This window comes from Xenopus tropicalis, chromosome 2 (assembly GCF_000004195.4).
Source record: "Xenopus tropicalis strain Nigerian chromosome 2, UCB_Xtro_10.0, whole genome shotgun sequence".
In the NCBI taxonomy this organism is placed as follows: Eukaryota; Metazoa; Chordata; class Amphibia; order Anura; family Pipidae; genus Xenopus; species Xenopus tropicalis.
The window spans coordinates 10,048,913-10,062,571 of record NC_030678.2 but is presented as its reverse complement, the minus strand read 5'-3'; the positions used below and the strand labels follow the sequence as shown (position 1 = coordinate 10,062,571).

The 13,659-nt window shown below is 38.7% G+C and overlaps 1 protein-coding gene across 2 annotated transcripts in view; it reads right to left on the bottom strand.

The window, feature by feature from the left end:
• tmprss2.4 (transmembrane serine protease 2 gene 4) overlaps nt 1-13,659 on the bottom strand; it is a 102,171-nt gene that overhangs the window by 2,560 nt on the left and 85,952 nt on the right. The window contains exons 8-11 of one of the 2 annotated variants that reach the window (XM_031896531.1): nt 13,144-13,356; nt 8,017-8,196; nt 2,209-2,328; nt 31-156 (exon numbers count right to left, since the gene is read on the bottom strand). In XM_031896531.1, the coding sequence (XP_031752391.1) occupies nt 31-156; nt 2,209-2,328; nt 8,017-8,196; nt 13,144-13,356 (639 nt within the window). The remainder of the gene's footprint in view (nt 1-30; nt 157-2,208; nt 2,329-8,016; nt 8,197-13,143; nt 13,357-13,659) is intronic. The other variant, XM_031896532.1, reaches the window with a different exon arrangement.

The following is a 13,659-nucleotide window of genomic DNA, read 5'->3' as shown; positions in this document are numbered from 1 at the left end:
ATTTAATGCTATTCATTACTGATATCTTACCGCAATTTCTTTCATCATCCGCATAAAGGCAGTCCATTACCCTATTGCATATCTGGTAGGCACGGATACATGCGTATGTGTAGCTGCAGTACATCTGGCAGGTCGGGTTGCTTAGGGTTGTAGTGGCTGTAAAGAAAGAGAATAAAATCTCTTAATACCATTTACTGAATAACATTATATATTATCAGCCCTACTAAAGACTTTATAAACTGAATGACACACTGTTGAGAGCTTTTCCGCTGCTACTCATAATATTAACTCTATGACGATTTTCATTCATCCAGCCCCTGATATACAGTATCTAGTAGAGTTAAATCTAAACTAAACTTATTTAGTCTTTTCAACTAAAGTTATTCTTCACCATCCCGCTCTCTTTCTCTCTTTTTATTCTCCCTTCATGCAGGAGTCAGGAGTCTGATTTTGATTTCTAATTAGGTCTAATGCAGCCTTCGGGGTGTTGCTTTTGCACTCGTATGAGGGGTGGAAGGTTTTCAAGAAAACTCAGAAAGTCCAGTTGCTTTAGACTGAATTCTACGAGATAACTTATGAAATATATCTTTTGAAAGAGACCCTATGAAATAATTCCAAATTTATTTCTATTGTGTTTGTCAAGCAAAATAAACATAACTTACACCATATAAACAATATTAATCTTGTTTCCTTCAGTCTTGGAATTGCACAGTTTCAGCAAGCAGGGAGGCGCCATTTTGTGGACACTGTTATTAAGGCAATCTTTGCATCGTGCCAAAACCTTGTTTATGTGATAGAATGGACCAGAGGAGCAGATACCCATGTACTGGCTACACAATTAGATGGAGAGGAGAGAGGGGGAATGGGAGGGCTGAATGGAAAGTGAAAGTATTTGTTTGCCTAAGGCATAGAGGCGGGGCAGGCACTATGTGATTGACTGCTGGGATTTTTAAATGGCTTTACAATGGGTATGGATTTTTTAATAAAAAAATTAAAATTAATTTGGGCTTCAAGTTTAATTCAAAGAGGAATTTCATTATATAGGTATAGGACCCATTATCCAGAATGCTCGGGACCAAGGGTATTCCGGATAAGGGGTCTTTCCATAATTTGGATCTCCACACCTTAAGTCTACTAAAAAATTAATAAAACATTAATTAAACCCAATAGGATTGTTTTGCATCTAATAAGGATTATTTATATCTTAGTTGGGATCAATTACATGTACTGTTTTATTATTACAGAGAAAAGGGAATCATTTAACCATTAAATAAACCCAATAGGGCTGTTCTGCCCCCAATAAGGGGTAATTATATCTTAGTTGGGATCAAGTACAGGTACTGTTTTATTATTACAGAGAAAAGGGAATCATTTAACCATGAAATAAACCCAATAGGGCTGTTCTGCCCCAATAAGGGGTAATTATATCTTAGTTTGGATCAAGTACAGGTACTGTTTTATTATTACAGAGAAAAGGGAATCATTTAACCATTAAATAAACCCAATAGGGCTGTTCTGCCCCCAATAAGGGGTAATTATATCTTAGTTGGGATCAAGTACAGGTACTGTTTTATTATTACAGAGAAAAGGGAATCATTTAACCATTAAATAAACCCAATAGGGCTGTTCTGCCCCAATAAGGTGTAATTATATCTTAGTTGGGATCAAGTACAGGCACTGTTTTATTATTACAGAGAAAAGGGAATCATTTAACCATTAAATAAACCCAATAGGGCTGTTCTGCCCCCAATAAGGGGTAATTATATCTTAGTTGGGATCAAGTACAGGCACTGTTTTATTATTACAGAGAAAAGGGAATCATTTAACCATTAAATAAACCCAATAGGGCTGTTCTGCCCCCAATAAGGGGTAATTATATCTTAGTTGGAATCAATTACAAGGTTCTGTTTTTTTTTACATCAAAAAAGGAAATCAGTTTTAAAATTCTGAATTATTTGCTTATAATGGAGTCTATGGGAGACGGGCTTTCTGTAATTCGGAGCTTTCTGGATAACGGGTTTCCGGATAAGGGGTCCGATACCTGTACAGCTCTCTATGTCTGGGTGACAGGCCCCCTGTAAAGGGGAAATATCATGGGAAAACAATTTAATGTAAAAGTCATCATACTGAGATAAGAAATTTTCTAAATATATTTTGTTATTAAGTTATTCCCCACACATTTAATGCTATTCATTACTGATATCTTACCGCAATTTCTTTCATCATCCCCATAAAGGCAGTCCATTACCCTATTACATATCTGGTAGGCACGGATACATGCGTATGTGTAGCTGCAGTACATCTGGCAGGGGCTTGGGGTTGTAGTGGCTGTAAAAAAAAGAGAATAAAATCTCTTAATACCATTTACTGAAAAACGTTATTTATTATCTCTATGAAGATTCTCATTCATCCAGGTCATGATATACAGTATCTAGTAGAATTAAGTCTAAAACATGTTGGTCTGTTCTGTCCAGTGTAGTGAAGAGTGCTCTGACTTATACATTGGGGAGACAAAACAACCTCTCTGTAAGAGAATGGCCCAACATAGGCGGGCGAACTCCTCAGGACAAGACTCAGCAGTCTATCTACACCTCAAAGAAAAAGGTCACTCTTTTGAGGACAGTAACGTGCATATTTTGGACCGAGAGGACAGATGGTTTGAAAGAGGTGTGAAAGAGGCCATTTATGCCAGATTGGAAAAACCATCCCTGAACAGAGGAGGGGTCCTGAGACACCGCTTGGCATCATCATACAATGCCGGTTTGACATCCTTACCCCGGCAGTTTCACAACAGTTCACACTTCCAAGCATGTACTGAGAATCATGGTACCATTGTGATTGGATCATACCTTCTTACACCTGTCAGTTTCAGTTAACACCTAACTGAATAAGTTCAATGGAACCATTGTGATTGGATGCCTGTGACTGTACTACCATCAAGGGTGTTTATTTTCTATCTTCAACATTTGGATTTTATTTCATTTAACTACTGATCAGATGGTACTTGAAGTCGTGTAACATTACATAGTAATTTAGATTCATTACATTTACATTTACACAGAAACATACAGCATATTCATGTTAATGTGGGATACAAAGCACCCAGATGTTATCTGTTCATATTTATTATTAGTTTTGGCTGTGTTTGTAAGCTAGTAGTAACATATAAAGTATAAATGGTACTTTTTGGTACTTTTTTAGTGCAGTAGTAGAAACCATTACCAGTCAACCAGAAGTAATGTAAAAAATCACAGACATGTTACAGGAAAGTGGGGCATTAGCAAGGAACGTCTGTAGAGGGTTTGGCCCTAAAGTTCTAGTGCCTGTAGAGTATTGGATTCTTTTGAATAAATCAGTGAGGAACACAACAACCCAGGCTTACAATCGTAGCTGCTGATGAATGCAACTTTAAGTTACCATTTATAGTTCCATGATCTGTTTCATGACAAGTTTGATTTGTTCTCTGTAATATTGTTTGGCTAGAGGGAGGGGCCAATATGTTGCTGATATTATTTATATAGTGCCATAATTTCATGAAGCACATTATAGAGTAAAGGGGTACAAATACAGGACCAAATTGTTAACCTATACAGAAAAATATTTTTCCAAAATCAATTTACAGTTGAAATTGGATATAGTTAGGAGACAGTAGTGTGAGGCTTCACCAGAGACCTATAAAGGGGCAAAATTATGTTTCATCCCTTGAGTCAATGGCCTTTTTATACAAGACAGCACTTTATTTGCTGTAGTAGCCACAGAATGACACTGCCTGGAATTAGACAACTTGTTATCTACAAAAACCCCCAGATCCTTCTCAATTAAGGAAACCCCCAACACACTACCATTCAGTGTATAACTCACATTTATATTATTTCTATGGGCAATAACTTTGCACTTTTCCACATTGAAACTCATTTTCCATTTTGCTGCCCAGTTTTCCAATTTTATCAAATCGCTCTGCAGCATCCTGCGTGGAACTTATAGCTTACTACAATTTAGCATGATCAACACAAATAGAAACAGTTCTCTCTATGCCCACCTCCAGGTCATTAATAAACAAGTTAAAAAGCAAAGGACGAAGGACTGACCCCTGCAGTTCTCCACTAACAACACAGACCCAATTATAAAATGTTCCATTTCCCCCCACTCTGTGTCTATTATTCAGCCAGTTCTCTATCCAAGTAAAAATATTACTGTATGTTCCTCAATGTTATCATTAACCTTCTGTGAGGTACTGTATCAAACGCTTTAGCAAAGTCCAAGTAAATAACATCCACTGCCATTCCAGCATTCCAGCAATATCTGTTACACATATAGCCATGCCGGCACAAACTTTTAGTATTGTGATTTGCAATGTATTCAAGTACCCTATCCCTTATTACCCATTTCAAAAGCTTTCCTACAATAGATGTCAGACTAACAGGCCTATAGGTTTCAGGCTAAGAATAACGGAACCACATTAGGTTCCAACTAACAAAGCACAAATATCACAATATGCTTTTGCTTTCCGGTGCCTCTCTGGAAGCTGATCAACCACTTTTTCTATCACCTTTAGAAACAGCGGCTCCTTCTCTAGGAGTATTCCTCCAGTCAAGTATGGCTTTCCAGAGATCTTTGCTAGCTCTCTTAGCTTTCTTTATGATGGTTTTTGCTATCTTTATAGCAGCTTCAGCGTTACCATTAGACTAACTGTGATAGGAAACAAGGCAAGGTGTTCAAATTCCCAATTTTTGGAAAAATGGGTGAACTTATTGATATATTGTGGTCCATTGTCCATGATAACAGAGTCAGGTATCTCATGATGACTAAAATGCATTTTACAGCATTCAATTATGATTTTAAAGGTGGTATCAGAAATTGTATCTGGCAATTTACTCCATGGTAGAGTAGGGAGTTTGGGTGTCACTAGTGGTTCCTTTGTCTGTTTATTGAGGTATTCATTGCCGGCGTTAAGGTCCTTTATTGCCTCAGATATCTCATAAGTGGCCAAAATAGCACATCTTTGGCTTTGCGAAGGTATGCAACTATGCCCAGATGACTTGAATGAATGTATGTATGTTTCTATCGTATCTTGGTGCAGATTCCTGGGTATGATGATTCTTTATATATAATACCATTCTGTATAGTGGTTTAATCTCTAAAACCCCAGCAGCCCTTGATGGGGTCTTCAAATGGGTACCCTTCTGTCTGATCAGGTCATCAAGATAGAACAGTTCCCTTTAATAACTGTGAGGCTTTACCTTGTTCATTGTCATGTTGTATCTGTTGTAGAGGTAGAGTATGTCAGATTCTCTTCAATATGTTCTAGCTCTTCTGCATAGATGAAGAATAAATAGTCAGGTTTCAATTGAACTTTGGATAATGGTGCTCGACAGAAAGTCTGTAATGCTTTTTTATAAGTCACATTTGGATTATACTTTGGTTTTTTTTGGACTCCTAGTAGAGGTTTCCTGAAAATATTTCAGTGGCCTGTGGTTAGACTCAATGTTGATTAGGTTTCCCATGTAGATACTGATTTTTGAAAGCCAAACACGATAGCCAGACATTCCTTTTCCATCTGTGCATTTCTTTGCTCTGTTGGAGACAGTGTGTATGATAAAGGCAACAGGTTGGATTTGTTGCAATAAGTTGCTCCTTGTCCCTTTTCACTGACATCGCATTGTACTGTCACGTCATAGTATTGTAGGATGGTTGTGCAGTTGCAAGTTTTTTTTTTTTTTCTATTAACAGTTTTTTATTTTCATAATAAAATAATATCAAAACAACATATAACACACACATACTGGCCTTAGTACAAGTTATTAGTTTCATAACTTTTAGTTTAGGCCTTAAATTTTACATTAGTTATTCCTTGTGTCACATAAGGGACACTTAACAGAGTCATAAAAAAATAAATAAATGAGAGAAGAAAGGAAGAAGCGAGAAGTGAGGCTAAGAGGGGGGAAGTAGACGGAAAGAAAAAAAAAAAAAAGAGGGGAAAGAGCAGGGAAAACAGACATTATTAGAATTATAATTAGACTGTACATCGCTCTTAGCAAGAAATAGTTGTTTCTTTATCTACACTTCATTGAAATGTTTCCAAGGGGACCACTTTTTATGATGATTACTCAAAGAGTTTCTGTTCCTGGCGTCAAAGAATTCAAACCTTTCAGTGAGGTCTAGAAAATTTACTAACTCTGGGATAGTTGGAAGTAAGTCCGATTTCCATCGCTGGGCAATTAGTAGTCTCGCCACTTCTAAAAGGTGAACTACCAAACGCTTTTGGGAGTATTTTAAGGAGTCAAGGTCCAAATTTAAGAGGGCAGTTGCAAGTTTTTTATTTGCTTCATAGATTTGTCATGGCTGGGTTGCCAGACCTATAGACTGTATTTGTCTGTCAGCCTTCTTAATGGTTACATCAGACAAGTTTGGTAGGAATTTGGATAAGTAGTTTACAAATCCTAACATTCTTCAACTGCTAGAACTTTCTCTGGCTTTGGCATCTTCAAAATGGCTTTTACTTTGTCCGGATCTGGGTGTAAACCCTTAGCTATCAGTAGATCCACCATGTATGGTACTGGTGATAGTCTCAGTCTTAGCTTCTGTTTGTTTCAGCTTTCTGGCTCTTTCTAAGGGGCACATTTACAAAAGCACGAATGCTCTGAGCATATTTTCGCCAATTTTTTTCGAGCGTCCGCACAACTTTTTCGTACGGCGCACTACTTTTTCGGACGTTTGCACGAAAAAATCGGAAAGGTTATACCGATGTTTACAATTGTTCGGTATGACAATTTCGGGACTTTCGGATCCCCAATACAATATTATCGTGACTAATACGATTTTTTCGTAAGCATTTTCGTGATATATGCGATCTTCCGAAATTTTCGTTTCCAATACGATTTTTCCCCATTCGTGATTCGGATTCGTGGATTAGTAAATGTGCCCCTTAGAGTCCAATCAGATATTTGTCATGATCCACTGTGGCTTCCTCTGTGGTGTCTCCACAACTATATACAAAGATATTATCAGCAATAACCTCCACTCCTGACAGACCTTCTACTGCTTTATGTTGTCTATGCTGGTGTTCCTCTGGAGCTGGGGCAATCCCAGTAGGATCCAGAAAAGGTGTTTAAAGAATAGGTTTAAAGACTGAATGTTTGAATGAGTGGGGGAATGTGCGAGTAGAGAGAGAGTTTAGAGAGAGAAGAGATGAATGAATGATTAAAAATAGGTAAAAGGGGAGAAATGAGATGAGGGGGAATAGGAAAAAGAGAGAAGGTAGTAAGATGACATTTAGGGGCTGATTTACTTACCCACGAACGGGTCGAATGGAGTCCGATTGCGTTTTTTTCGTAATGATCGGTACTTTGCGATTTTTTCGTATGTTTTGCGATTTTTTCGGATTCTTTACGAATTTTTCGTTACCAATACGATTTTTGCGTAAAAACGCGAGTTTTCCAATCCATTACGAAAGTTGCGTAAAAAGTTGCGCATTTTGCGTAGCGTTAAAACTTACGCGAAAAGTTGCGCATTTTTCGTAGCGTTAAGTTTTAACGCTACGAAAAATTCGCAACTTTTCGCGTAAGTTTTAACGCTACGAAAAATGCGCAACTTTTTACGCAACTTTCGTAATGGATACGAAAAACTCGCGTTTTTACGCAAAAATCGTATTGGTAACGAAAAATTCGTACAGAATCCGAAAAAAACGCAAAACATACGAAAAAGTCGCAAAATGTTCGTTTTCAAGTCGGAACTTTTCCAATTCGGGTCGGATTCGTGGGTTAGTAAATCAGCCCCTTAGAGTTAATGAGGGAAGAATGGTGTCTCTTTTAGAGTGGAAAAGGATGCAAGACAAGTAGCAGCTGAGGGAACAGACGCTAGTATAGTTTCCCTTTGGTTTGACCTTATTTATAATGCATAGAAAAATAACAAATTCCATAGAATTTGTTATTTTTCTATGCATTTTATCAACAGATATAATGACATGAGGCTTGCCTTAGGCCATACAGTAAATGCTATCCAAGAATCATTCCTTACCGCAATTCAGCTCATCATCTCCATAAAGGCATTGTTGTATGCCGTCACATATCTGGTTGGTGGAGATGCACGTGTCATAATAAAATACACTTATACAATATAATTTGCAGATTGGCACACTTGTAGTTGATGTGGTGGTTCTTGTGGTTGCTGTGGTGGTTGTTGTGGTGGTTAATGTGACTGTAAAAACAAAAGCACGCTACTTTATAACATTTGCTGACAAACATACTTCTGACATAATGATCTTTGCTACTACAGATTCCATAACATGAGTTGCTCGCTGCTTACAATGTTTCTTTCTCCACTTCAAATATTGGCTCATGATTATTGTTTGGCTAATGTCACATGGAATTCTCTGCAGAGCATAAAAACATCAGTGGAGAAAATGGAGAAAGTGCTAGTGCAGACTGCAACTATATATATAATGGCAACTGTCTGTCACCGCACGCACTGGGCGTGGTTTAAAACTGAACTCTTGCTGGACTAGACAGACCTACTACGAAAAAGCAGACAGGCAACATACACTGTTAGCTAAAAAACTACGAGACCAAAAGACCCAATCCAGAATTACCTCCATACAACTCCCAAATGGCCAACACACCTATGACCCCGACCAAATAGGCAAACAATTCCATGACTACTACCAAAAATTATACAACCTCGCACCCCACACACAAGACCCCAATAAACATTCAGATCTCATAGATAATTTTCTTAAAGACCTAGATCTCCCTAAACTTTCCGAAGACAACTTAAAAACACTAAACAAAGAGATTGATTCAGAGGAACTATCAGCGGTCCTGAAAAGCATGCCTAATGGCAAAACCCCGGGCCCTGATGGCTTCCCATATAAATACTATAAGCTCTACCAACATATACTCTCACCTTACTTATTGAAGCTATACAATCAATTTCTTCAGGGCACAGAGATCCCCACAACTGACCTTACATCATATCTTTCCCTGATACCAAAAGAGGGTAAGGACCATACAATCTGTTCAAATTATAGGCCCATAGCCCTCCTCAATGCAGATTTAAAAATTTTCTCTAAGATTCTGGCCAACCGACTAGCCCCAATATTACCTAACATAATACACAATGATCAGGTGGGCTTTGTCAAAGGGAGACAGGCAGGTGACAACACCAGGAGGGCCATAAACCTTATTGAAGTATTGAATAGACAGAAAACACCTTCACTGATCCTAAGCCTCGACGCAGAAAAAGCCTTTGATAGACTAAACTGGCCCTATATATTCACCCTTTTAAAACATATAAACCTAGTAGGCCCCTACCTAACAGCACTCCAGGCCCTATACTCCACCCCTACGACCTACCTAAAATTGCCGGGCCAATCTAAAAAACCTATCTCTATCACAAATGGGACCAGACAGGGCTGCCCTCTTTCTCCCTTATTGTATGCAATAAGCATCGAGCCATTAGCAGCAGCCATAAGACTCCACCCAGACATCAAAGGAGTACAGGGGAAGTCAAGCCAATATAAGATAGCCTTATTTGCAGATGATGTTCTCCTTACCCTGTCCAACCCATTGATCTCATTACCAAATCTCCACCAAACCATAACCCGATACAGTGAATTCTCTGGTTATAAGCTCAATGTTAATAAAACAGAAGCTCTCCCACTACACATCCCGCAACCAATCCTAGAAACTCTTAAAGAGAGATTCAACTACAAATGGAAGACAGACTTTATTACCTATCTGGGGACCCATATCACCCCCACCTATGCTCAATTATACGACGCTAACTTTAAGCCACTACTCCAAAAGACTAAACATACCCTTGTAAAATGGGCACAATACCCCATTTCTTGGTTCGGGAGAATAGCGGCCCTAAAAATGAATATTTTGCCTAAATACTTATATTTATTTGAGACACTGCCAATAGCCTTACCAGCCAAGATCTTACAAGAAACACAGACCCTATTTCATAAGTTTATTTGGCAACACCGCTGCCATAGAATCGCTAAAAAAGTTATAACTATAGCAACAAGACATGGCGGTCTGGGTGTCCCTAATTTACAGAAATACTATGAGGCTGCACAACTGCGACAAGTACTTGCTTGGTCCCAATGGTCACCTCACACAGTCTGGGGATGCATCGAAAACGAGACAACGGACACCATACACCTTAACTCCAAAATATGGACCACATCAGCCTCACCTCGAGATCCTCCTTCACTTCTCCCTACAACTAAACTAACTCTCTCTATATGGACCAGAACTAAATATAAACATGGTTTGATCTCTACCTGGCCAATAAACACAATCTACCTCAAAAATCCTTCGTTCCAACCAGGAATGGACCCTACATTTCACAAAAGATGGGCCCAGACAGGACTACACACAATACGAGAGCTACTAGACCCTCGGACCCAAGCAATTATCCCATTCAGGGCAATACAAGATAAAGCCCCGCAGATAAAACTTCAACAATTTGAGTATTTTCAACTCCGACATTTCATACAACCATATGCCACCTATACCAGGCTTACTCGCCCTACAGCATTTGAAACCCTAGCTCGCAATGGCCTACCACAAAAGAGACTCATCTCTACCATATATAACCTACTCACTACTCCTCCAGATGATCCTCCCTATAGGCACAAATATATGGACAAATGGGACGCAGTGCTACCACAACCACTTACACCCGAGGAATGGGCAAGCATCTGGGACAACGCCAGAAAAATGTCAATGTGTGTCAGACAAAAAGAACACATATACAAAATCATGATGTTTTGGTATCACACCCCAGACAAATTACATAAATTTTTCCCAACCTGCCCATCAACTTGCTGGAGAAACTGTGGAGCACAAGGAACCCTTCTGCATATATTCTGGGAGTGCCCAGTGATCCAACAAATGTGGTCACATGTAGCCGACCTCATTAGCAGGATCTTCTCCCAGCAGATACCGACAGACCTGCCTACCTTCCTTCTAGGAAAACCTTTCACAAAACTATGCAAAAGCAGCCAGACCTTGGTCAACCATATCCTCACAGCTGCCCGGCTAACAATAGCCTCCAACTGGAAAACCACAAACCAACCGACTTTGGCTGAAATCATAAAAAGAACCAACACAAACAGGATCTTCGAACACGGGATAGCAGTACTTCAAAACAAAGTCGCACAATACATGAAAATCTGGACAATATGGGAACTCCAAGGCCTAGCCTCTTGACCGAATCATTTATACCCTTATCACTTTCACACCCAGACCGCCATGAGGATTATTACTAAGCCAATCGCTCTCTCCCTCTCTATCCCCTATCCTCCCTCTATTCTCATTTATGGCTTACTCACATAGCTATATGTTTTTATCATGCATCCAATTGTTAAATGGTTTGATCTCTTAATCTGTATACCTCCACCTCTTTTCCCCCTCCCTTTTACATAATATTAATCATTTAGCCTTCAGTATAACCTGCATAGACGACAATAAGGCACTTACATTATGTACTGTTTCTTTCTAATATGCTATTCAAAGAATGTATAATGTAAAAGCCAATGGTACAATGTAATAACCATGCATGCACTGGAAAAACAATAAAAAATTTTAAGTTACAAAAAAAAAAAACTGAACTCTTGATTGTTTTGGGGCAAAAATGTGTCCAAAATGTGTGCAGTGATGAACATTATAAACAGCTGCCGCTCACAGCCTGCACTGACACAGGTATCGGGAGGGATCATGGAGCTACCATTTCTGTACTAAACATAGCACAATACTTTATTTTATATGAATTTTACGTAATTTTATCAGTATGTGTATGTCCAGCTTTAACTTTTGTCAGTTTAGCAAAAGCGGCATTTATTCACTGATCTTCTTTAAAGGGTTTGTCAACCAATATGTCCTACTATATTGGGAACCAGTGTCAGACTGGCCCCCCAGGATACCAGAAAAACATCCGTTGGGCTCAGGTGTCAGTGGGCCCTCCTACTCACCCAACCATTTGCCCTGTATGCCTATACAATGGCCATTACTCAATTCTATATGAGAAGAAACAGAAGAAATGGAGGTAAGGGTAGATAATAGTATGTAAATAGAAGTAATTAAGAGACTAAAGAAAGTGAGTGAACAGAGAAGAGGAGAGTGGGCCTAAGGTCTAAGGTGCACTGGCACGAGATCCCTTCTATCAAAGCACCATGCCGCCATTTTTGTTCATTTTCATGGGGATCCATTGAGCTTCCCAGGGTGGGCCTGGGTTACTTGGTTTGTTGATAAGCACGCGCTTCAAGGAGCAGCACTGGCATTATGGGCAGGATTAATTTGGTTAGAAAAGCTTTTCTCCTGATTAAATCCAAGATTTTGTCCATAGACCTGTATGTAATTTAATAAGAAAGACTTGTCTTAGTTTTACCAAGTGAAAACTCTATTTAAGTCTATGAGGGAAAAATTGAAACTGAATTAGGAGAAACATTTTTTTCTCCTCAAATTAAATCTTTCTCATTAGTTCCCATGCAATAAACTATACAATAATGAGCCAGATTCAATTCCATGAGAAAATGTTATTTTCTAACTCTTCCCCTAATTCAGATCTAGTTTTTCTAATAAACTTTAATAGAGTTTTTATGTGATAAATAGTGATGGACAAAAAAAATAGTCAGGTGTGAATTGTCTCTCCCTTTAAAAGAACTGTCTCGCACCAAAATTAATTGTCTCTCGTGTGTGGGAATGTGCAAGTAGAGAGAGAGAAGGGATGAATGAATGAATAAAAATAGGTAAAGGGGAAAGAATTGAGATGAGGGAGAATAGAAGGTAGTAAGATGACATTTAGAGAGAATGAGAGAAGAATTGTGTCTCTTTTAGAGTGGAAAAGGATGCAAGACAAGTAGCAGCTGAGGGAACTGCTAGTATATTGTCCCTTTTGGTTTGACCTTATTTTCTTATGGATTTTTTGAATATTGTCTAGGAAATAACTAGCAACGCCTCTAGAGGTAATAGAGGAGGCAGAAGGTTGGGTAGGTTGATGTAACACAGAGTTGTAAGTGAAAATTTTCATTAAAAGTGATTTCTACTCAGTAATTGCTGTTGACATCAAGCATAGAAAAATAGCAAATTGAATGCTTCATGAGGCTTGCCTTAGGCCATACAGTGAATCATTCCTTACCGCAATTCAACTCATCATCTCCATAAAGGCATTGCTGTATACCGTCACATATCTGGTTGGTGGAGATGCACGTGTAATAATAAAATAAACTTGTACAATATAATTTGCAGATTGGTGCACTTGTAGTTGAAGTGGTGGTTGCTGTGGTGGTTCTTGTGGTTGCTGTGGTGGTTCTTGTGGTTGCTGTGGTGGTTCTTGTGGTGGTTAATGTGACTGTAAAAACAAAAGCACACTACTTTACAACATTTGCTGACAAACATACTTCTGACATAATGATCTTTGCTACTACAGATTCCATAACATGAGTTGCTCGCTGCTTATAATGTTTCTTTCTCCACGTCAAATATTGGCTCATGATTATTGTTTGGCTAATGTCATGTGGAATTTTGTACAGAGCATTAAAACATCAGTGGAGAAAATGGAGAAAGTGCAGACTGCAACTATATATAATGGCAACCGTCTGTCACCGCACGCAATGGGGGTGGTTTAAAACTGAACTCTTGATTGTTTTTGGGC